Genomic DNA, 25584 nt, shown 5'->3' on the forward strand with positions numbered 1-25584 from the left:
GGGATGGGGTGATGGGGTGAACCTCATAACCTGTGTGCCGTGTGGTACAGTGCTAAAGTTACCTACAACGACTTTGTGATTTGGACTTTGGTCAAGGTATGACCGGATGAAATGCAGATTTGCCACATAACCCCACAGGGTTATTTTAAGGGTAGCTTGTTCTAGCAAAGGTCCTCGTGTAATGGTTGAAGCAGATCTAAGCCCAGTGCATCTCTGTAGCTCGAAAATAGTGTTCTTTTGTTCGTGTCTGTTCTAGACAGTGTCGGTTTATATTGTGAGGATCCGTAGAAATTGTGAGTGCTGAACCCGTGCCTGACTACTATTGTTCATAGGTATCGTCTTAAAAATCAATGCATTATGAATCATACACTAATGCCATGTTTACAGTCAAAAAGAAACATCTCAATTACTGGTGACATTTCGCTGTTTACCTTGATACCAGCTGACACCAAATGATGGTTCATATAAAAAAAAAACTTTGATATGAAAATAGATTTTGTTTGTTTCTCCAATGGAATAACATTTATGTACAGTGCAGTTACAATATACAATACTTTATGTATGCAATTCTTTATGTTGCTACGTCTTGTATTGATTGAGGCTCTACTCCAGCCAAGATCATGTGTTTGGGTTCAGTGTATTGGAACGCCACCTACTTGCCTTGGTATTTTGGACTGGCATAATTGCTGTGATTGTGTTGCCATGACGCAACCGTTTTGACCTCTCAGATCTGCAAGCCCTGTTACTGTTTACTGACCCCACTTGCCTTTGTCTTTCTCTCTCTGTCTTTCTCTCTCTCTCTCTCTCTGTCTTTCTCTCTCTCTATCTCTCTCTCTCTCTCTCTCTCTGTCTGTCTCTGTCTCTTTCTCTATCTATCTATCTCTTCCCCTTTCTGTGCTGCATGATGTTAACATCGCCTACCGAGTGCTTTATTGAAACTAACACTAACCTCTCAATGTTTTATTAGTGTTTCTGTTAATATTATATGTCACATTGTGAACGTTGTAACTGAAGTAGTATTTTCACGTATAATACATTCCACTCATTTTGCTTTTATTGGATGCAGTTCTTGATTAAAGTTGCATTGTATTCATCACAAAATAGCTTTTTGTGTGTAAATATATTAATATCATATGAGAGGACATTGGGAGGAAGACAGAACGGTGAGTTTCTATTCTCATGTGTACAGTATGTTGTCAGCACAGTCACAGTGGAGGAGAGAGGGTTAATATAATATTTCATAGAACAGGACTAATGACATACCCAGCTATAATCTTTTGTTATGAATAAGAAATTACTAAATGTACTGTTTCAGAGCATTCATGGAAGTTAGCTTGCCAACTCCTGCTTTATGAAAAAACCCTCCAAGAACAAATTCTGAAGATTTTAAGCTTTGGTTGGTGTGTGTTTGTGTGTTTGTGTGTGTGTGTGTTATTATCCTGGCTCATCTCCTCCTTTCTCCCAATGTGACAGTGGAGGACCTGGAACGTAACGACGGCACTGCAGAGAGGCCCTACTTCATGTCCCAGAACCTGCTCACCATCCTGAAGAAGAAGAACGAGGAAACCAAGACTGTTGACTGAACCCAAGCCTGAAGGAGTGTGTGTGTATGCGTGTGTGTGTGTGTGTGTGTGTGTGTGTGCACACGTGAGTGTGAGTGTGTGTGTAAAGAGAACAGAGGGAAATGAAGTTCAGCTGCCATGTTAAACCGTCGTGCCTGTGTAGTTGTGTGTATACTGTGCCTTAAGCTCATGCTGTTGTATATGCTACAGGTCGTTCCACTCTGCCTTACTGCTTCTTGTCGTTCATGCCATTTACCGTTGTTTCCTTGTTTCCTTTTTACAACCTGCATTTGCCTTTACAAAACTGTAACCTCAATTGATTGTTTCTTTTTGTTCTGTTTCAACTTTGTGATGTTTATTGTCTGGAGTCCACACCTACTCAGAACTAAACTTTCGTTCATGTAGTGGTTCTGCATCACACTTCAACAGCCCGTAATACTGCCATCCGTGTTAAATGAGATTTTGCCCATCCTGGGAGATTTTCTCAAACAGATCGTTGTCTTACATTAGATATTTCATTTGAATGATTGCTGAATGTTATGCCTTAATGCTTTGTTTTAAAGGTTATTTTTTTGGGAGTTGGGCAGTCCAATTTTTCATCTTTGTTGGGTAGAAACATTGGAGAGAGACAGTAAGTATGCAGAAGAGGTTACTTTTAGCAGACCTCTTTATCCGAAGCGACTTATAACAAGTACATTTGTCTAAAGATCAGTCATCATAAGAAAAACAAATATATGCTAGGACCAGGGGCCATTGGCAGTCACAATGCTAGAAGAAGTTTATTTACAGTAGATCAACTGTACAGGGGGTAGTGGGGATGAAGAGGTCTTTAGGAGGGACAGTCAAGATGTAACCTGAAGAGGGTCTTCAGTCTACGGTGGAAGATAGGTAGTTGTGGGACTGACAGCAGTGGGAAGCTCGTTCCACCACCGGGACGCCGCTGGCAGTGTTCGAGTTATGTGGGAGCCAATGGGAGCTGAGCTCCCATAAGGAAGGTCTGAGCTCCCATGAAAGCAGTCAAATCATACATCTGTGGGGGTCGCTAATAATACATTACCACAACCATTATTTGATCAAAAATGTCAATGTAATTAGTATTATTTATATTTATTTATATGATAAATATTCTAAAATAAACACGTTTTCCAAAAGAACTACACGCACCATTAATCTCCTGTGAATGACAGTATGCCTTTGACTGCCTGCAATTTACCACCAAGACACTATGGGGCGCAGTAGAATATTGTGCAACAGCAGAATATGATCGTTGAGAGCTTGCGAACGTGAAAACACGATTATTGAGAAGAAAACATTCAGTAGCTAGCTATCATGCCGCCCCAAAAAAGGCCACTGCTGCCGACCGAGGCGACAAGACTGGAAAGTTTCGGGATTTCATCCAAGAAACCAAACTTGAATTCAGCTGCCCTGTTATGACACCTAACAGAAATAGCAGAGCTCAAACAAAAGCAAGTGCTTCCGAAGAAAGTAGCAGAACTCCCCTCCAGTATGTATAAGGAGACAGCTAGTTCGTTCAGGGCAGCCTATACTGTCGCTAAAGAAAGGATTATACAGTCGGTCCTACTCACCGGTCCGATCATTCATGTGCCCAGATTGTAGAGCACATTGCACAAGAGATGAAAAACAAATTCATTTCTAATGTCAAATCACTTGATTCCCGTATTAGCGTAACATTAGATGAAAGCACAATTCATGGACGAGCATACATGATTATTTATGTCAGGTGCGATGTCACTGGAAATGGAGACGGGGACAATGTGTCGTGCTTGTGTAGTACCCTCGAAAATAATAACCAATAATATGGTTATTATAACTATAACTATTAATTATAACATTTATTTTAATGCAAAGTTGCCAACTAATAATTATTTCTACAGCCAACTGCAGGGCTCTCAAGTTTTGAACAGAGTTCAGAGTGAGATTTTGGCGGGGGGGGGGGGGGGGGGGGGGATCACACACACACACAGTCTCAGCGTCAAAGGATATGGTCTTCTCCCACGTCAACCAGTCTGTAGTCACTTCGAGATGTGAATGATTGATTGATTGATTGATTGAAAACTTTATTAGAAGATTTGCAGAAGTAGGTACATGAAAGTACATATTACATACAAGGTCAACTAACAGGATAAAAACCCAAGAAAGCCACTGGCTTATTTCAATTGGGGTCCTTGCAGTGGCGGATACAGAAAGTGGCTGATGGGTAGGCCTGGAAAAATCTGGGTAGGCCTGAGTGAAACTCATCACCGCACGTTTTAGACCTATGTATGAGCAGCCAGATGGATGGAACACAACCGGGCTCGCGATCATAGGCGCCGATTTATGTTTCTGCCCGTGGGTGCTCGAAACATTTGGGTACGACCAACACGCATGCACACACACGCACACGCACGCACGCGCACACGCAAAATATTCGCAGGGACTGGAGGAGATCACTATGCAGACCATGAAACGAACGGGTTAAATAAATAAAGTACCTGTCTACCCAGAGAATGCAACGGACAGCCAAACAAGTTATTATAATACACACATGCAAGGCATTCAAGCGCACGCAATAGTCAATGAATTAACCAATAACCATCAACTATGGAGGACCAAGTCTGACAGAATTAACAATAAATATATAGGTACATAAATGAATGTATGAACAAATAAATGAACGAATACACACAGTATAACGAAATACATTTTTATATGTATTTATTCTTATTAATACATGAATTATGAGCTTATTAGTGGTTAGTGGTTAGGGTTAGGTCCCTTGCCATATCTTGCTCCCTTTCGCATGATTCGCTAGTAAACACAGCCAGAGATACACGCGACTCACGAGAAGGGGAGCAAAATATTGATTGATTGATTGATTATACGTTAATGTCCCCGAGGGGAAACTTTGCATAGAAAGGGGAACATGCAAATGAACATCATTGCCAAACCCGCCCTATTCACTAAGATCAGCGCTATATTGCCCCACGCAGTTAAAGTGAAATTATTACTGCTGTCAGAGACAGTTAGTGCACTGACAGGGATACAAGCACAATTAAATAACCAATACAGTATGTCACAATTCGTAACTCCCTCGCTTTTCAGAGGCTTCCTAATCTTAAACTTTTATTATAAAAAAATATGTATTTTTATTAATCTGACTGGGTGGGCCAGCTGTCAATCTGGGCGGGCCTAGGCCCACCCAGGCCCACCCATAGATCCGCGCCTGGGTCCTTGATTCTCAATTCATCGTCAATTCAAATAAGCTGTCCTCTTCTGTGTAGCGAGCATCTGAATCAATAGCTCCAGTCAGTTGTTGTAGCGGGAATATCAAAATGTTACCCGGATACAGCAATGCTATTATTTTCTGATTGGCTGTTCGGTAGCTATATATATTTTTTGAGCATACCGCTCCCTGATTGGTTGGCGAAGCACTCGTGAAGAGCCCCCTCATTGGCTGGCGAGTCTACCATCTACCGGGTGAAAGAGAACTTCAAGAGAAGTGTGGAAATGTTGCTTTTAAGTGGAGCAGAATGTAAATAATGAAAGTGTTTTTTTCACAACTATACAAGTAGCTTTTCATTTACTCAGCATGAAGGCTATTGTAGCCCAGGGCGCGGTAGTTTTGGGCCGAAAGCTACCATCGGAACGGCCCATAAATCGGGGACAGCGGCCCATTGGTCCATTTTCGATACAGACACTGGGCTGGCCCAATCAACAGAGAGAGAGAGGGGGGGGGGGGGGGCGTCAGGGGTCACGCACGCAACACCAGACCTTTGTCTCAGTTTCGCGGTAGTTTTGGGCTGAGCAGGCCGGCAAAATAAATGTAGTGAATCTTGTGAATATTGATTAAGATCTTGTGAATATTGATTAAGATCTTGTGAATATTGTTCCAAGGGGAAGAACTATGACGTGGCTGTAATTCATTCACCGTTTCTTCGTTCAATTCTCAGGAGGTGTCGTCTTGTTTGGGGGTCTGTCAAACCGGCTCCATTCTTACCAGTCACCAATCTTGACGATCACTCATGGCAGCTGCAGTGCCCAAGCTCTCTAGTGGGGGCGCTGTCAAGATCCGCCTCAACAGCATAGACCTGGGTACCACAAGGTGGAAAGAGGGCACCTTTGAGATCCTGGAGAAGGAGAACAAAGTCAACCTGTGCCTGAAGTTCGACAGTGGTGGTGCGCCCAAAATATTCCAGGTATTGCAGTGATTTTTTGAACCTTCGCCCATCTACCTTATGTGCACATTCTCCTCTTACTCACCACCAAATGACCTGACAGTATTGGACTTCACAACAGCTGAGTGATGGTGTGTGACAATGTTGTCTTTTAGGATATAAATCTACCACAATTCAATGAGATCTCTTTATGTTGTTGTTGTCGCCTTCAGCTTAAAAATAACGTGAAGGATGTGGTGTTGGGCGGCGGGCTCCCCCCCAGACGGCTTATAGTGACTTTAAAGAATCCCAGTGTCGTCATCACAATCAATGAGATTCCAGTTGCCGTGGCTCAGCAAATGAAGGAATACATTGAGAAGCTGAAGCAGGGAAAACCGACAGGTAGTGTGACTTTGGTGACATATTTGATTATATTGGAAATGTACTGTTGGCACAGCCGCACATACCTGGGTAGTGGTGGTCTAGTGGATAGTGAGTTGGACTTGTGATCGGAAGTTTGTGAGTTCAAATCCCGCCTGAAACCACACCACTACTAGTGTGCCCTTGAGTAAGTAGTCCAGTCAATCTGTGGTTTAACCCAGGGGAAATTGCAATAGTAATCATTCAAGTTTTTTTGTGATCCCTAGGGACAACCAAATAACATATTAAAAGTCTTAGTCTTAATATTTATTGGATCAAGGTAAATTCAGGGGTCGAAAATGTGGGTTTTTGTGCCAGGCGCAACACAGCCAGTTAATAGGATAAAAAAAAATCAACTAATAGATATCACCATGAAACTTCACCAGTTAATCACTTACATTAAGACTAACATTTTTTGTATTACAAGTTTTCTGAAATATTATGTTTAAATATGCAAATTAGGCATTATCTAATGAAATATGTGCTAATTTGCATAACATTCAAAATCAGAAATCTGAACATTGGATAAAGCCAGGTTAAAAATTCTTGTTTCATCTTGTTGTCATATTAGAGTCAATGTCCTCTATAACATTTTGCCATGTTTTTAGGAGTAAATGTTACATAAATCAGGCTATGAATGATATATTAACAAACCCCTCTATAGCAGACCTCGGAATGTAGATAGGAATACAACTGGAAAGTTTGGTGTATGTAAGTGCTACTGAAGTGGAGATTTCTGGCTCAGAGTATGAGAAAAAAACTATTTTTGAGAAAATGGCCATTACCCCCTTGGGGGTACCCTTAACCCAAAATTATATAGTTTTTTTAAATTTTATTTTATAGTTTTATTTTATTTTATTCAAACAAAGTCAATCAAATTAGTTTATAACACATGTATTATCATTGACATTTCTGAACATACAGAAATGTTAATGTTTTTCCATGAAAACCATGTTGCATATCATACAGTACAGATTAAACCCTTAAATGAGAAATAAACCATATAAACCTATAAACCTATTAAAAACTGTTTTTAGACCAAGCTTGAAATATGCCTTTACTGTAGGCCTACATGTAACCTTCACTCCATGTCCTCATCCAAATGTTGTGCCGACATATTCGCGCATACACCTCTGCATTCTGAACAGGCTACAGAGCAATCAAGTCCTTGACAACGGCATTTGCAGCGCATAGTGCCACAACCTGACTTGCAATTACAGCGCACAAGCTCCAACAAGTATTGAGGAGCAAGGTCCTGGTCGGAATGGATGGGAATGAGGCATGAGTCTTGGATCCTCCAGCCCCATTCCTCTGGTGGTAGCGAGTTTCCCATCCATTCCTGAACCTGATGGTACACTCTGAAGCTGTGAAGCATGGCAGACGACCATGTTGGTGGCAAGTTGCAAGGGTGGATAGACGTTTTGCTGTCAGTCACTTTAGTATAGAAACTTTTCAGCCTGAGGTCATTGAGAGAATCCATTTCGGCACCTTTGTAGATTAGTATTAGTATATTGGTATATTAGTTCATTGCCCTTTCCCCTGCAGCAGCAATTTCTTCCTTGGTAGCAGATTGTTTTTGAAAAATGCTGGCCTGTACTCTGAATGAGTCGTTTTCACTAACCAGACACAGAGATACCCCTTTCCCAACCCCAAAGAGTCTGGATGTTGTATCACAGCCAAGCGTGGCATGCGCGAATAAGATGTTGTTGCAAACAACCTGTAACTTGATAATCAATATGGACAACTTCTTCTTTGTTCAGTTTGACTGTGGATTTGGAAACCAGTGATTAGGTGCTGAAGGTGTTCATACCCGGCAAACGGATTTTGTGACTCCAACAATTGAAGTATTTTGATAGTGTCAGCGTTGTCTCGTGCCTGTCTTGATGCAGAAAGGTCCTTGTGCTGTTCACTAGTTTCATAGTTTACCCCTGTCACTTCTTTCATTGCATTGTTGATTTCAGATGTTGCAGGGTTGGAAAGAACCCAGACCAAACGTTGTGTTTCAGACATACTCCTTCCCTGTGTCAGTCCTCCGGTTGTTTTCATACTTCGCACGAGGGCTTGTTCTATTACAAGGTCGGGGGATAGTCCGGCCCAGTATTCATTTGATCTACGAACAACTTGCAGACCATCTTCCTGAAATCGTTTGTAAACTTGGGGATATGTGTCTTCTAGTTGGTGCATTTTCTGGAGGTATATGGTCAATGATTTTACATACAAGTTATGTCCGGAGGCAGCCTTGAATGGCATCATGTCTGTCAGGGTATCAAGGTGCTGATCCCAATTTCCAGTTCTCTCCGATCCAATGAATGCACAGACTAGGTCGATCATCTCCATGTACTGTAGCCACAATGCTGCTGCCGGTCATCTACCATGGTTGTCTTCTCTGCCCCCAAACGCTGAGCTATGATCTGGAGTAGTGCACTTGCATTTGTCCCGGTTGCGGTGGCAGCCATAACACTGTCATACAGATCTGAGGCTTCTGCTTTTTCAGATTCAGATTCAGATTCAGATAACGTTTATTGCCATTATGCTTGACACATGTAGGAATTTGCTTTGGCATTTACAGAAGGTGCATTTATGCTTTTTTCACATATACATGAACAAAACAAGTACAAATACAAATGCAAAGACAGGCAAAAACAGGACAACACAGGACAGACAGTGCATGAATAGTGCTGTATATAAAGTGCAGTGCAGAGTTATTCAAGGTCCAGTGCATGTTATGTCCTGGGCAGACTTGGAGGCGGGGGGGAGGGGGAAGCCAGAGTCATTTAGCAGCCTGGCGGCTGAGGGGAAAAAACTGAGCCTGTGGCGGGCCTTTAATGTCTTAGGCAGCCGCAACCTTCTTCCAGAGGGAAGCAGGGTGAGGAGGCCGTGGCCGGGGTGGAAGGGGTCTGCCATGATCTTCCTTGCCCTCCTCAGAGCCCTGGTGTCATGCAGGGAGTTGAGGGAGGGCAAGGGACAGCCGATCACCCTCTCTGCTGAACGTATCACCCGCTGCAACTTGGCCTTGTCCTTGGTCGTTGCAGCAGGGAACCAGGTGATGGAGTGGGTGAGGATGGACTCTATGATGGCCGTGTAAAACTGGACCATCATGGACCTCGGCAGCCTGAATTTCCTCAGCTGCCGTAGGAAGAATATCCTCTTCTGGGCCTTCTTCGTGAGGGCCTCGGTGTTCCGCTCCCACTTGAGGTCCCGGGAGATGGTCATGCCTAGAAAGCGGCATGACTCCACGGAGGCCACCGGGGTACCTCCCAGCGTGATGCTAGTTCCTCTGGTACTTTGGCATGGTCTGTGGATTCTCCATCTGGCTGATCAGAAACTGTGTCCTCGCTGTCATCAGCAACGGTACCATCTTGAGTCAACTCTGACACATCCTCTGAGTCCACAGCATAGTTTGCTTTGTTTGGGACAGGCAGTTTGACATGAAAAGTTTTCGCTGCCAGTAGGGTGTTCAGTGCTCCATCAACCAGGAAATGACCTCGTATGGCCCTGGCAACTGCTTTTCCTTCGAGCATTTTGGGCACCGTATTTGGTGTGTACACTAGGCCCCCAGACTTCTGTACATATGGAACAATGTTAATGCGTCCGACATCTGTTAGGTCCTTTGCTGTCAACTTGATACGTGGAATGATGGAAGCTTGTTCAATTCTGCGGGTGATGCATACAATAATTCCCATGCCATAGAACATTCCATGGCCATCAATTGTTCAGATATTATGGTCAGCATTATCAGCAACATATTGCATGAAGTGCCCAGGTGTGAATCCATGTACCTCAAGTTTCTCAGCTACTGCAGCACTTCAGCCAAACCCAAGGTGATACAGACTGTCAACTAGACATTTTGATTTTGAGAAATGTCTAACATCTGTGTTTGAACTACTTACCAATGACAGACTGGGAGTGGTGTTTTCATTGTGTATTTTTATTGAAATTACATCAATGATGCATCAAGTTGTGTTTACAGTGATATATTGTGGGGGACCAATAATATCATTCACAGGATGGGGGTGGGGCGTGACACATGATAAGGAACATTTGTGACGCAAGCCAGTCTAGGGATAAACTAGTCACAGAAAATTAAAGTGAAACTTATTGTGTCAACAATATTTGGTTTTCTTTTTTTTCTTCTCATAACACTCAACTTTAAGTTTTAAAGTACCCACTCAATATAGGCCTAATAAAGTTTAACGATCACTAAATACTTATAACGTGTGGATTTAATTCACTGTTCTCCTCTGCCTTAGGCTACTGGTAAGGGAGACTTGACTTGTGAACATAAGGCCAATGCACACGGCGGCGATTTTGTCGCACCGCCGAATTCAATTCCATTGTTTTGAATGAGACAATGCACACGGCGTGCGATGCGATTTTGTCGCACGACAACATTCGATTCTCCATTCACACCCACACACTTCGGTGGTGTGAATTGAGAATCAAATGTTGTCGTGCGACAAAATCGCACGCCGTGTGCATTGGCCTATACTTGTTCGTGTTCAAAAGCAAGGACTGTGTGATCATCTAATTATGTGTAGTTATGTGTTTTTAGCATGTTGATGTTCTCTCAGCATGTTGTGATGTTATAAAAATGCAGTTAGATGTTCGTAACTATGTGCCATTCTTAGCCGCTAGCTGTTAGCAGCGTTTGTTGTGACTTTTCTCCCATTCTGTTTATTTTTTTATTTTTTATACTTTATTGCAGGGTTGTACATTACATTTCAAGTTCATTTCATACACTTTACAAGTTTTCTTCACTTGTCTAAGTTCATCCTGCATCATTATTATTTTTTATTTTTATTTTTTAAAGAGAACAAAAAATACAAAAAATAAAGAATAAAGAATAGAGAGAAAATACAGAAAAAGAAGAGAGAAATTATAGGGATAGAGATAGAAAAGTAAGAGATAAAAGGAGGGGGGTGGGAGGGGTGGGATCGGTGAGCTGGGGGGGGGGTTCTTCCTACTCATTCATTCGGTCCATTTACTCCAGTTCATAGTGAATTGCTCTTCACGGTTTCCCACTTTATAAGTAATTCTTTCCATTTCTTTTATCTCTTCAACAGTTTTTTTCCAATTATTAACAGATGGTGGGTTTAAGTCCAACCATTTACGTGTAATTTGCTTTAAAGCCGCAATACGTTTGAGGTGTACCAACATTCAAATACTTGTGTCGTCTTCAATTTCTGTCCGATTTCAATGTATGACACATCATTTGAAAGCTTACAATTTGTAGCTTCAGAATATGTAAAAAACTGAGAGTTTATGTAGGCAACTGATTGATGAAAACATTTTCTGGCGTCACATTTGGCAAATAAGTGGGTGTTGGGGTAGTTGTACCCCTAATACAGGTATAAGACTTAAGAATATCCTCTGAAAAAGTGTTTTATTGGAAAGATTGACCCCCAAAACATAGGAAAAGACACCAAATATGTTGGATAGGTATACATAGGCCCTCCAATATTAACACAATTTTACCCAGATGGCGTCACTCTAAAACATTGTTTAACCTCTTTTGACCTTGAAAAAAGTATGATCCAATAAATTAATCAAGTAAGACTTTTAATATATGATGCAGGAGGGTATTAGGAACAATAAAAACTATGAAACATTACTATTGCAATTTCTCCTGGGTTGGTCCTTTTTTTGAGTTAGATTGACTGGACTAAAGGCACTTAGCCCTCAGTTACTCCAGGGGGAATGTTCCTGTAATTCATAATTGTAAATCGCTTTGGATTAAAAGCGTCTGCTAAATGGCTAAATTAAAATTAAAAAAGTAATACCTTGTCATGAACTGACTTGAGTTGCATTGTATTACAGGGTTCCCGCGCTGGTCATAAAAAGCCTTAAAGTCTAAAAATCCAGCAACCCGATTTATAAGGCCTAAAAAGGTCTTACATTTCAGTTATTCAGTCATTCAGTCATTCAAAAATGAGATGCTAGGTCTTAAAAATGAGGTCCTGCAAGGAAATCAGTCCAACCACATGTATTTTTACTTTATTTTTATTTACGCGGAAATTAATCAAGCTGGAACCCAAAAAAATGCAGATTCGCTTCCTTTTTTTGTCTGTATGGCAGTGAAATCCCTAATTTCATCACCCCGAGGATGACCAAAAGCTAGCATATGTCGCAAATAGGTCTAAAATTCTATTCAAAGAGGTCTAAAAAAAAAAAAAGGCCTAAAAAGGTTGTAAATTTGACTTGTTGAAACTTGTAGGAACCGTGTATTATTGTGGAACCTGAAAATAAATACTTTTGTCTTACAGTTTTAAAGGCGTCCCAATGCAGCGGCAGCTTTGGTGGGCTTGGGAATCGATCCTTGAAGAACGAGTCCAGCCCACCTGGAGAACGCCAGGTAAAGATCACGCTGTCTGCCACACACACAAACCAGGGGTGTCTACCACACACACACACACACACACACACACACACACACACACACACACACACACACACACACACACACACACACACACACAAACCAGGGGTGTCTACCACACACACACACACACACACAAACCAGGGGTGCAAACTTGTCACCTTTTGGCCGTTTTTACCTCAAACTAGCTCACACATGTGGAGGAAGACAGTGGTGGTCCATTTCTTCCTGTCTGCTAAACTCTGCTGCTCCTGTGGCGGTTTGAGCTTCAGGCAGCTAGGTACAATTCCAGACAGCGTGGAGAACAGTAATGTAAGCAAACTGTTCTCAAAGTAAATATTATGTTAAAGTAAAACAATTATGCAGGTGCTAGCCCTCCTCCCCATTTTCTTAATTTTCATGCAAAAAGAATTTCACCTTTTTGGTCCATCACCTGTTTGCACCCCTGCAAACGCACGTGTAGAGGTTAGAGGGGGATGAAGGGGATACACAGACTTTACTGTGGAGAGAGAGTAGTGTTTAATCAGACTTTACAAAAAGTCTTAGAAAGGTATTGAAATCAACCTCAAGACTCCTGTATATACCCTGTGTTCCAGACGTCCCAGAGACGGCAGAGCGTGGACGCCAGGGAGGAGACCACGCCCCGCAGACCCCTGGGCAGCCCCAGCAGAGTGACCTCCACGCCGGCCCGCAGCTCGCTGTCTGAGAACAGGTAGGTGGTGGTGATGGTGGTGGTGATGGTGACGACATTTATGACCTTTCAGGGTTCGACAGTAACGGTTGCCCACTTGCCCGGAGCAAGTAAAACATTCGCCAGGGTTTGTTTGCGCGAGCACGACAACGCTGCTAGATCCTGGATGTGTTTACCTGTGTGCAGGAAGAACAACAGACGGCGCAGGCGCCAGACTAGACTAGATGATCGTGGAGTGAAGATATTATCAAAGCGTACGGGCCTGTCGATCACTATGGAGGACCAAGGGCCTCATTCATAGAACGTGCTTAGATCATTTTGATCTTACCCGTGTCGTACGTAGAAAACCACGTCAACGTAGTGATTTATACAATTTCAACGTGAGTCAATTTGATCGTGGAAACGATCGTAGCTCGACGTCGAGTATTCAACTTGCTTACGCACATTACCTACTGGTTATGCAGAGTTATTACAGGCATGTGAGCCGCACTGCCTAGTGTAATTCATGCAAGTGGCTCGTAATAAAATTAACGATGTTGTTATCAGCCGAGAAAATGAGTTTAATTCAAGATTTAAAAGGAACTGATGTTTCTGATTGTATTTCAGTCTTCCTTTATATCCCTCCGTAGCTGTCTATCTCCCCTTCAACATGCCTAGTGCGTTCCACAACGGACCTTGCCCGGCCAAGCTCTAAATTATACTGGATTTTCTCCGGTGTCAGGGAGTGAGCAGCCATATAAGAATAAGACCACCTGATAAGAATAAGACCATTATATTATTACAGTATAAGCAGCACTCGAGTTGAGGGGGGATGGCATCCCCCCTGAAATAAAAACAGTCAAAATCGCCCCCCTCTTTCCATACTTAATGTCATTTTATCAATGGACGTGGTATTACTGCTATTTCAAGGTGCGAGGGGGCACGCACACATGCAATGACAGTTACTGACACTGAAGTCACTGGCGAGGGGATGCTAAAATTGTCCTCTTATGATAAAATCCACCACCTCCCCTGATTTTCTTTTACAACTTGAGTAGAGTATAAGCATGTGCCTGTGTGCCTGGTTAGTTGTCATGATCAAACGTTACAAATGCAACTTACCGAGAAGCCACCCTTCTCTGCCCTCTCCCACTTCCAGACGAACGCCTACCCTATATTATAGCACTTGTCTTAATTCAGCCGCTATAATTCAGCCTCTATCACAGGGCGTTAATACAAACCTCATTCACCTGCGTTCATTTTTACCTGCGTTGGTATTTATAGAAGGAAGCACGTACGCAACTTTAAACCATCTCAGCCCGTTTTATAAATAATGCTTACGTCCGTTTAGAAAACTGTGCTTACGTGAAAGTCAAAGATGACGTTCAAGTACTTTTTTATGAATGAGGCCCCAAGTCTGACAAAATTAACAATAAATATATAGACACATAAATGAATGTATGAACAAATACACATACAAATACACACAGTATACCGCAATACATTTCTATATGTATTTATTCTTTTCCACATTTATTCTTTCTTTTCCACATTCATTCTTTCTTTTCCACATTGTTTTCCACATTCATTCTTTCTTTTCCACATTGTTTTCCACATTCATTCTTTCTTTTCCACATTCATTCTTTCTTTTCCACATTCATTCTTTCTTTTCCACATTCATTCTTTCTTTTCCACTTTATCAGTAATGTATGCAAATATATGGGGGCGTATCTTGCATGTTGTCCACGCCCCTACGCATTTTCATTGGTTGATACCACGCGTGACGTATGAAAGCAGCGACACTGTTATTACCACAGACGGGTAAGAGAGTCTATAGCCCTGTTCTCTCACAGCGTCTTTCTCCCTATAATTTCCATGGAATATCAGCACTGTATGGGAGAACTTGGTGATAACCACAATACCAGTTGACTCAATAACGCTCCGTGCACACCGCGGACCGTGACCCACCGTTCTGGCGCAACCTGGTGGGATGGACTTGACGTACTTCAACGTGCGATGCAGATGCAAAGCTCTACTCGTGTTGCTAGCGAAGTTTCCCACAGAAGTGGGGGAAAAAACGTCAGATCAGATATATAAACGGGTTATTTTGATAAACTGGACACATTTTGTGAATATATATGGTTACTTTCTCGCCTGAAAACATATAAAAACTTCATAAAATGACATATTAACACTTGTAGAGCCAAATTACAGATTGTAGCCAATGGCGGCCAAAATTGAGGATTTAAAATCTGAGGCGAGAGCTGAGGGCTTCATCACGTCTCGCGCAGTATCAACCAATGAAAATGCGCAGGGGCGTGGACAACATGCTGCATACATTACTGATAATGCATACATTACTGATAAAGCGAAAGACAATGTTGTTTTCACCTAGCTATTCACATAGAATAGTTTGTCTTTGTCATTGTCAGATGTGTATGCAAATATAGGGGCGTATCTTGGACGCACTCTACGCATTTTCATTGGTTGATACTGCGCGTGACGTGGTAAAGCACTCAGCCAAGATCCAGGTACTAACACGGCCCAACCCTGCTTAGCTTCCGAGGTCGGACGAGATCGGGCGTATTCAGGCTAGTATGGCCGTGAGCAACAGTACCATGACCCAAAGCATCCATAATACACAGCCTGGAACATTGTTGTTGATGTAACTTTATTAAATATGCGGGATAAAGCACTCTATTTGTTGGTAGAATATGCACAAGGTGTCCTGGATGAAGGGAGAAGTGTGTTTCAATGAATTCTAACTTTATTGGGGGCATATGGCACTCTATATTGGGCTAAAAAGTGAATTGGAACTGCTGCTCTCAGTCGATGTAGGCCTCCATAAATGGCTAGACGCTGCACTCTTGTGGGTGAAAATGGTAGTGACAGCCCAGCACAGCAAACCATCGATAAGACCCAGCCTGGAACTTTGTCAATGATGTAACTTTATTAAATATGCGGGATAAAGCACTCTATTTGTGGGTAGAAAATGCACAAGGTGTCCTGCTTGAAGGGAGAAGTGTTTTTTCAATTAATTCAAACTTTATTGGGGGCATATGGCACTCTATATTGGGGTAAAAAGTGAATTGGAACTGCTGCTCTCAGTCGATGTAGGCCTCCATAAATGGCTAGACGCTGCACTCTTGTGGGTGAAAATGGTAGTGACAGCCCAGCACAGCAAACCATCGATAAGACCCAGTCTGGAACTTTGTCAATGATGTAACTTTATTAAATATGCGGGATAAAGCACTCTATTTGTGGGTAGAATATGCACAAGGTGTCCTGGATGAAGGGAGAAGTGTGTTTCAAAAGAGTACCTGAACATTTCATTACCATCTGGGTGGGCAAATTCTAGATGTGATTTTTTTATTCCTATACATCCCTAGAAAAGTCTGGGGAAATGCCTATTTTAAGTAGATCATGTATAATTTGTATATTTAAACTTAAAAATTCTGAAAACAATAAATGTACCCATCCATGGGTTTAGGGTTAGGGTTAGGGTTATACATTATATATAATTTGTATTGTAATCTGTAAAATATACAGACTTTTCCAGAATAGAAATCTAATCAGTAAAAACTAATCTAAAACTAATCTAAGCAAGCCTTTAGAATATGGATAATAACACATACAATACATACAAATCTTACTTACTCCTCTTACTGTAGGCTATTGTCTTTATATAATGTGTGCATATAATGCACTTTGAATTGCCCTTGTCGTATGAAATGTGCTATACAAATAAACTTGCCTTGCCTAAACCCTTTTGGAAGGTTTTGTTTATGTCCAGGTTTCACACATATCTGTAGTTACATGTTCAGTGAGTGAGTTTGATTGATTGATTGAAAACTTTATTAGAAGATTTGCAGAAGTAGGTACATGAAAGTACATATTACATACAAGGTCAACTAACAGGATAAAACCCCAAGAAAGCCACTGGCTTATTTCAATTGGGGTCCTTGAGTCTAGTTGCTGGTGACCGCTAGGACCATAGGCAGATGCCTTGTTGGTAAGTAATTTGTTCAAAGCAAAAAAACAAATAAAGTGTGTGTTTACCCCCTCAAATAAATTAACTTAGCCCCAGTCAGATCCATATTTAGAGGTAAGTTACCTCAGGTAACTTTAGCTAGCAAGCTAGTTTAGAGTTAGTGGTAATGTTTATCTAGCTAGTTACTAAGCATCCTTATTACATTTATTTTGAACTTATATTCTCAATTGACTTTCACATTGATCTAATTACAGTTTTTCCCAATTGCTAAAACACAAAAGCCAATTCTCTAAACCAAATGACCAGTTCTCTAAACACATTTAATAAAACTAGCTCCCATTTGCCAAAACCATAAACACATTTCACATGAAGACACAATTCACAAAACACAATCCTCCTTTTCTCATAAGTCTAAACACATTTTGTCTTGCTAAAACACAAGTTGCAAAAAACTCTGCTCAAATTCTCAAATTAAAGCTCATGTGATGCAAAATGCTTGCCACAGTCAGCAAAATTTGAACACAATGAACACATCTAGCTTCATTCATTAAACATAACGACTCAAAATGTAAGACACTTGTTGCAAATGATTGTGGTGTGTGTGTGTGTGTGTGTGTGGTATAGTTCCATAAATAAATAAAAAAAACATCACACCCTGAACATTGTTTTCAGTGAGTATTGTTGTGTGTAATGGATCCTCTGTAGTGTTTGCATTGAGTTGTGATACAGTACAGTAGTGTACATGTTACGGTACATGTGGGAATACAGTACATGTGGGAAAACTAGGGTTAGGGTTAGGTGCTAGGGTGCTAGGGTTAAGGTTAGGGTTAGGATTAGGGGTAGGGTTAGGGTTAGGGTTAAGGTTAGGGTTAGACATGCCAGCATGTACCAAGTCACCCTAGCACCTAACCCTAACCCTAGTTTTCCCACATGTACCGTATTCCCACATGTACCGTAACATACATACTGTATTTTCTGTAGATTTACATATTGTTCATATGAAACACACACATCTATGAATGCCCAATACTCTACAGTGATATATTCTGAGAACAGATACTGTAAGGTTTCTAAAAATGTGCTATGGCAGTTGTGAAAAAAAAGAACATTCTCACACACTGAACATTGTGTTTTCAGTTGTTTTGTTGTAGTCTGTAATGATGCATATAGTGTTTACATTTTTGCAGGCTTTGAGCAGATGTTTTGGTGTGAAAGTTTGAGTTTTGAAGAGAGAAGGTGTGGTTTTGCTTATGTAGCTTTAGAAAAGTGTGTTGTGTTTGAAAAGTTTTGGGAAAATGGAGGGAAGTTTTGTGAAATGTGTTTTAGCAATTGAGAAAAACTGTATAATCAAAGCTGTAAAGAAAATACAGGTGATGAACAAGAATAGAAATGAAAGAACCAAACTAAGATTGTTTTCGCCAATAGCTATGAAATACATCTCTTAAAAATGTCTGCAAATGCTGAATCACAAAACACGGACGGAATGTACACTATTTTCACTGTCACTGTCGAAATACAGTATTATGTTTGAAAAATCTCAAATAATTCTGAAATAACACTGGCTACAATTGTGTGTGCATGGGTATGCCTGTCTACACAACACATGAAGCACAGAATGTGACAGTGTGTGTACCTCAAATGTACTTTTTGAAGTTGCTGCATACTTTCTGTACAGAGCAAGAACATTAAGAAATGGTCACATCTAATGTCTTCCCTGGCAATGCATCTAGTCTATTTCATTTCATTGTATATATTCTGCTAATATTTTCTAGACATGTCAATATGATTACTGCAAATAGTGAAAATACCACCGCTCATCCGTTATCAGACTTTGCTGAGGTTCTGGAACTGAAGAGTGTCAATAGAGTGCAAAATAACAGTCACTCAAACACTGTGCAAAAAAACGGTTTAATTTTGAGCTTTCTGTCATATATGATAGGAATATGATTACTGCAAAAATGCACCAAATCATTTTGTTTTGAACGTGTTCTTCACCGTTTTGAACACAGTATGTTAACAATGAAAACATGTCAACTTTGTCGCTTTTACCACGTCACGCGCGGTATCAACCAATGAAAATGCGTGTGGCATCAACCAATGAAAATGCGTGGGGCGAGGACAACATGCAAGACACGCCCCTATATTTGCATACATTACTGATAATCGGGGAAAGAATGAAAGCTTGAATGTGGAAAAGAAAGAATGAATGTGGAAAAGAATGTGGAAAACAATGTGGAAAAGAAAGAATGAATGTGGAAAACAATGTGGAAAAGAAAGAATGAATGTGGAAAACAATGTGGAAAAGAAAGAATGAATGTGGAAAAGAAAGAATAAATGTGGAAAAGAATAAATACATATAGAAATGTATTGCGGTATACTGTGTGTATTTGTATGTGTATTTGTTCATACATTCATTTATGTGTCTATATATTTATTGTTAATTTTGGCGGACTTGGTCCTCCATAGATCACCCGTCCGCTTTGATAATATCTTCACTCCACGATCATCCAGTCTGTGCCTGGGCTCGCGCAAACAAACCCGGCAAATGTTTTACTTGCTCACAGAAGTGGGGGAAAAAACGTCAGATCAGATATATAAACGGGTTATTTTGATAAACTGGACACATTTTGTGAATATATATGGTTACTTTCTCGCCTGAAAACATATAAAAACTTCATAAAATGACATATTAACACTTGTAGAGCCAAATTACAGATTGTAGCCAATGGCGGCCAAAATTGAGGATTTAAAATCTGAGGCGAGAGCTGAGGGCTTCATCACGTCTCGCGCAGTATCAACCAATGAAAATGCGCAGGGGCGTGGACAACATGCTGCATACATTACTGATAATGCATACATTACTGATAAAGCGAAAGACAATGTTGTTTTCACCTAGCTATTCACATAGAATAGTTTGTCTTTGTCATTGTCAGATGTGTATGCAAATATAGGGGCGTATCTTGGACGCACTCTACGCATTTTCATTGGTTGATACTGCGCGTGACGTGGTAAAGCACTCAGCCAAGATCCAGGTACTAACACGGCCCAACCCTGCTTAGCTTCCGAGGTCGGACGAGATCGGGCGTATTCAGGCTAGTATGGCCGTGAGCAACAGTACCATGACCCAAAGCATCCATAATACACAGCCTGGAACATTGTTGTTGATGTAACTTTATTAAATATGCGGGATAAAGCACTCTATTTGTTGGTAGAATATGCACAAGGTGTCCTGGATGAAGGGAGAAGTGTGTTTCAATGAATTCTAACTTTATTGGGGGCATATGGCACTCTATATTGGGCTAAAAAGTGAATTGGAACTGCTGCTCTCAGTCGATGTAGGCCTCCATAAATGGCTAGACGCTGCACTCTTGTGGGTGAAAATGGTAGTGACAGCCCAGCACAGCAAACCATCGATAAGACCCAGCCTGGAACTTTGTCAATGATGTAACTTTATTAAATATGCGGGATAAAGCACTCTATTTGTGGGTAGAAAATGCACAAGGTGTCCTGCTTGAAGGGAGAAGTGTTTTTTCAATTAATTCAAACTTTATTGGGGGCATATGGCACTCTATATTGGGGTAAAAAGTGAATTGGAACTGCTGCTCTCAGTCGATGTAGGCCTCCATAAATGGCTAGACGCTGCACTCTTGTGGGTGAAAATGGTAGTGACAGCCCAGCACAGCAAACCATCGATAAGACCCAGTCTGGAACTTTGTCAATGATGTAACTTTATTAAATATGCGGGATAAAGCACTCTATTTGTGGGTAGAATATGCACAAGGTGTCCTGGATGAAGGGAGAAGTGTGTTTCAAAAGAGTACCTGAACATTTCATTACCATCTGGGTGGGCAAATTCTAGATGTGATTTTTTTATTCCTATACATCCCTAGAAAAGTCTGGGGAAATGCCTATTTTAAGTAGATCATGTATAATTTGTATATTTAAACTTAAAAATTCTGAAAACAATAAATGTACCCATCCATGGGTTTAGGGTTAGGGTTAGGGTTATACATTATATATAATTTGTATTGTAATCTGTAAAATATACAGACTTTTCCAGAATAGAAATCTAATCAGTAAAAACTAATCTAAAACTAATCTAAGCAAGCCTTTAGAATATGGATAATAACACATACAATACATACAAATCTTACTTACTCCTCTTACTGTAGGCTATTGTCTTTATATAATGTGTGCATATAATGCACTTTGAATTGCCCTTGTCGTATGAAATGTGCTATACAAATAAACTTGCCTTGCCTAAACCCTTTTGGAAGGTTTTGTTTATGTCCAGGTTTCACACATATCTGTAGTTACATGTTCAGTGAGTGAGTTTGATTGATTGATTGAAAACTTTATTAGAAGATTTGCAGAAGTAGGTACATGAAAGTACATATTACATACAAGGTCAACTAACAGGATAAAACCCCAAGAAAGCCACTGGCTTATTTCAATTGGGGTCCTTGAGTCTAGTTGCTGGTGACCGCTAGGACCATAGGCAGATGCCTTGTTGGTAAGTAATTTGTTCAAAGCAAAAAAACAAATAAAGTGTGTGTTTACCACCTCAAATAAATTAACTTAGCCCCAGTCAGATCCATATTTAGAGGTAAGTTACCTCAGGTAACTTTAGCTAGCAAGCTAGTTTAGAGTTAGTGGTAATGTTTATCTAGCTAGTTACTAAGCATCCTTATTACATTTATTTTGAACTTATATTCTCAATTGACTTTCACATTGATCTAATTACAGTTTTTCCCAATTGCTAAAACACAAAAGCCAATTCTCTAAACCAAATGACCAGTTCTCTAAACACATTTAATAAAACTAGCTCCCATTTGCCAAAACCATAAACACATTTCACATGAAGACACAATTCACAAAACACAATCCTCCTTTTCTCATAAGTCTAAACACATTTTGTCTTGCTAAAACACAAGTTGCAAAAAACTCTGCTCAAATTCTCAAATTAAAGCTCATGTGATGCAAAATGCTTGCCACAGTCAGCAAAATTTGAACACAATGAACACATCTAGCTTCATTAATTAAACATAACGACTCAAAATGTAAGACACTTGTTGCAAATGATTGTGGTGTGTGTGTGTGTGTGTGTGTGTGTGTGTGTGTGTGTGTGTGTGTGGTATAGTTCCATAAATAAATAAAAAAAACATCACACCCTGAACATTGTTTTCAGTGAGTATTGTTGTGTGTAATGGATCCTCTGTAGTGTTTGCATTGAGTTGTGATACAGTACAGTAGTGTACATGTTACGGTACATGTGGGAATACAGTACATGTGGGAAAACTAGGGTTAGGGTTAGGTGCTAGGGTGCTAGGGTTAAGGTTAGGGTTAGGATTAGGGGTAGGGTTAGGGTTAGGGTTAAGGTTAGGGTTAGACATGCCAGCATGTACCAAGTCACCCTAGCACCTAACCCTAACCCTAGTTTTCCCACATGTACCGTATTCCCACATGTACCGTAACATACATACTGTATTTTCTGTAGATTTACATATTGTTCATATGAAACACACACATCTATGAATGCCCAATACTCTACAGTGATATATTCTGAGAACAGATACTGTAAGGTTTCTAAAAATGTGCTATGGCAGTTGTGAAAAAAAAGAACATTCTCACACACTGAACATTGTGTTTTCAGTTGTTTTGTTGTAGTCTGTAATGATGCATATAGTGTTTACATTTTTGCAGGCTTTGAGCAGATGTTTTGGTGTGAAAGTTTGAGTTTTGAAGAGAGAAGGTGTGGTTTTGCTTATGTAGCTTTAGAAAAGTGTGTTGTGTTTGAAAAGTTTTGGGAAAATGGAGGGAAGGTTTGTGAAATGTGTTTTAGCAATTGAGAAAAACTGTATAATCAAAGCTGTAAAGAAAATACAGGTGATGAACAAGAATAGAAATGAAAGAACCAAACTAAGATTGTTTTCGCCAATAGCTATGAAATACATCTCTTAAAAATGTCTGCAAATGCTGAATCACAAAACACGGACGGAATGTACACTATTTTCACTGTCACTGTCGAAATACAGTATTATGTTTGAAAAATCTCAAATAATTCTGAAATAACACTGGCTACAATTGTGTGTGCATGGGTATGCCTGTCTACACAACACATGAAGCACAGAATGTGACAGTGTGTGTACCTCAAATGTACTTTTTGAAGTTGCTGCATACTTTCTGTACAGAGCAAGAACATTAAGAAATGGTCACATCTAATGTCTTCCCTGGCAATGCATCTAGTCTATTTCATTTCATTGTATATATTCTGCTAATATTTTCTAGACATGTCAATATGATTACTGCAAATAGTGAAAATACCACCGCTCATCCGTTATCAGACTTTGCTGAGGTTCTGGAACTGAAGAGTGTCAATAGAGTGCAAAATAACAGTCACTCAAACACTGTGCAAAAAAACGGTTTAATTTTGAGCTTTCTGTCATATATGATAGGAATATGATTACTGCAAAAATGCACCAAATCATTTTGTTTTGAACGTGTTCTTCACCGTTTTGAACACAGTATGTTAACAATGAAAACATGTCAACTTTGTCGCTTTTACCACGTCACGCGCGGTATCAACCAATGAAAATGCGTGTGGCATCAACCAATGAAAATGCGTGGGGCGAGGACAACATGCAAGACACGCCCCTATATTTGCATACATTACTGATAATCGGGGAAAGAATGAAAGCTTGAATGTGGAAAAGAAAGAATGAATGTGGAAAAGAATGTGGAAAAGAATGTGGAAAAGAAAGAATGAATGTGGAAAACAATGTGGAAAAGAAAGAATGAATGTGGAAAACAATGTGGAAAAGAAAGAATGAATGTGGAAAAGAAAGAATAAATGTGGAAAAGAATAAATACATATAGAAATGTATTGCGGTATACTGTGTGTATTTGTATGTGTATTTGTTCATACATTCATTTATGTGTCTATATATTTATTGTTAATTTTGGCGGACTTGGTCCTCCATAGATCACCCGTCCGCTTTGATAATATCTTCACTCCACGATCATCCAGTCTGTGCCTGGGCTCGCGCAAACAAACCCGGCAAATGTTTTACTTGCTCCGGACAAGTAAAACAGCGTTACTGTCGAACCCTGCCTTTTTATTGAATCGAATTTCTCTGTTATACAGCATGCAGTTACACGTACAAACGCACACAAACACTTGTCCCTTTTAAAGAACACAGGCGTTTCTCTACCTCCCCTGCCAACACTGCTTTTCTCACCTCACCCTCTTCATGCATGATTGAAATGTTTCAGAGGTAGTGGTGGTCTAGTGGATAGTGAGTTGGACTTGTGATCGGAAGGTTGTGAGTTCAAATCCCGCCTGAAACCACACCACTACTAGTGTGGCCTTGATTGAGTAAGGCAGTTAAGCTGCGTGCACACATGGCCATTGCGTTGCACTGGAAGTCATTCATCTCAATGGGGCCGTTGCGTTGATCAGTTGCCTTGCTCTGCATTGCGTTTCTTGACCGGCAGGGTGCGGCAATCAGTCAAAAAATTTCAGCTTTTTGCGTTGCGTTGGATCCGTCAAAACAACCGGAAGTAAACCGGAAGTAGTTTCTTGCCCAGAGCTCTCGCCTCAGATGTTAAATCCTCAATTTTGACCGCCATTGGTAAAATCTGTAATTTGGCTCTACAAGTGTTAATATGTCATTTGATTAAGTTTTTATATGTTTTCAGGCGAGAAAGTAACCATATATATTCACGAAATGTGTCCAGTTTATCAAAATAACCCGTTTATATATCTGATCTGACGTTTTTTCCCCCCACTTCTGTGGGAAACTTCGCTAGCAACACGAGTAGAGCTTTGCATCTGCATCGCACGTTGAAGTACGTCAAGTCCATCCCACCAGGTTGCGCCAGAACGGTGGGTCACGGTCCGTGGTGTGCACGCGGCTTTAGCCCTCAGTTACTCCAGGGGGAATGTCCCTGTAATTCGTAATTGTAAGTGGCTTTGGATTAAAAGCGTCTGCTAAATGGCAACATTAAAATGTATTTCATTTGTTTTGAAAAAGCCTCACATGAAGCATTATCCTCTAAACTAGGTTGCTTCTGTATCTGACCCTAACCACCTGATGGTTCTGTGTCTGACCCTAACCACCTGATGGTTCTGTATCTGACCCTAACCACCTGATGGTTCTGTGTCTGACCCTAACCACCTGATGGTTCTGTATCTGACCCTAACCACCTGATGCTTCTGTGTCTGACCCTAACCACCTGATGGTTCTGGTTGTTCTGTGTCTGACCCTAACCACCTGGCGGTTCTGGTGGTCCATAACTAACTTGTTAGAGATTCTTGTTAGTATTGTTGGAGATTCAATGCATTTATAATGGATCATACATACATAAGAAAAGTAATAATGCACTATACTTTACTACAAAAAAAACGAATT

The 25584-nt window shown here is 40.6% G+C and overlaps 1 protein-coding gene across 1 annotated transcript in view; it reads left to right on the forward strand.

Moving 5' to 3' along the window:
- Window positions 1-5584: 5584 nt before the first annotated feature.
- Window positions 5585-25584, forward strand: part of LOC308150015 (ubiquitin carboxyl-terminal hydrolase 37-like) — a gene marked incomplete at both ends in the record, with an annotated part of 66703 nt that continues 46703 nt past the window's right edge. The window contains 2 exons of the mRNA XM_080522888.1: window positions 5585-5758; window positions 13109-13224. Of these exons, the coding sequence (XP_080379014.1) occupies window positions 5585-5758; window positions 13109-13224 (290 nt within the window). The remainder of the gene's footprint in view (window positions 5759-13108; window positions 13225-25584) is intronic.

The sequence above is a fragment of the Nansenia antarctica genome, assembly GCF_963989245.1.
Source record: "Nansenia antarctica genome assembly, chromosome: 2".
NCBI classification, from domain to species: Eukaryota; Metazoa; Chordata; class Actinopteri; order Argentiniformes; family Microstomatidae; genus Nansenia; species Nansenia antarctica.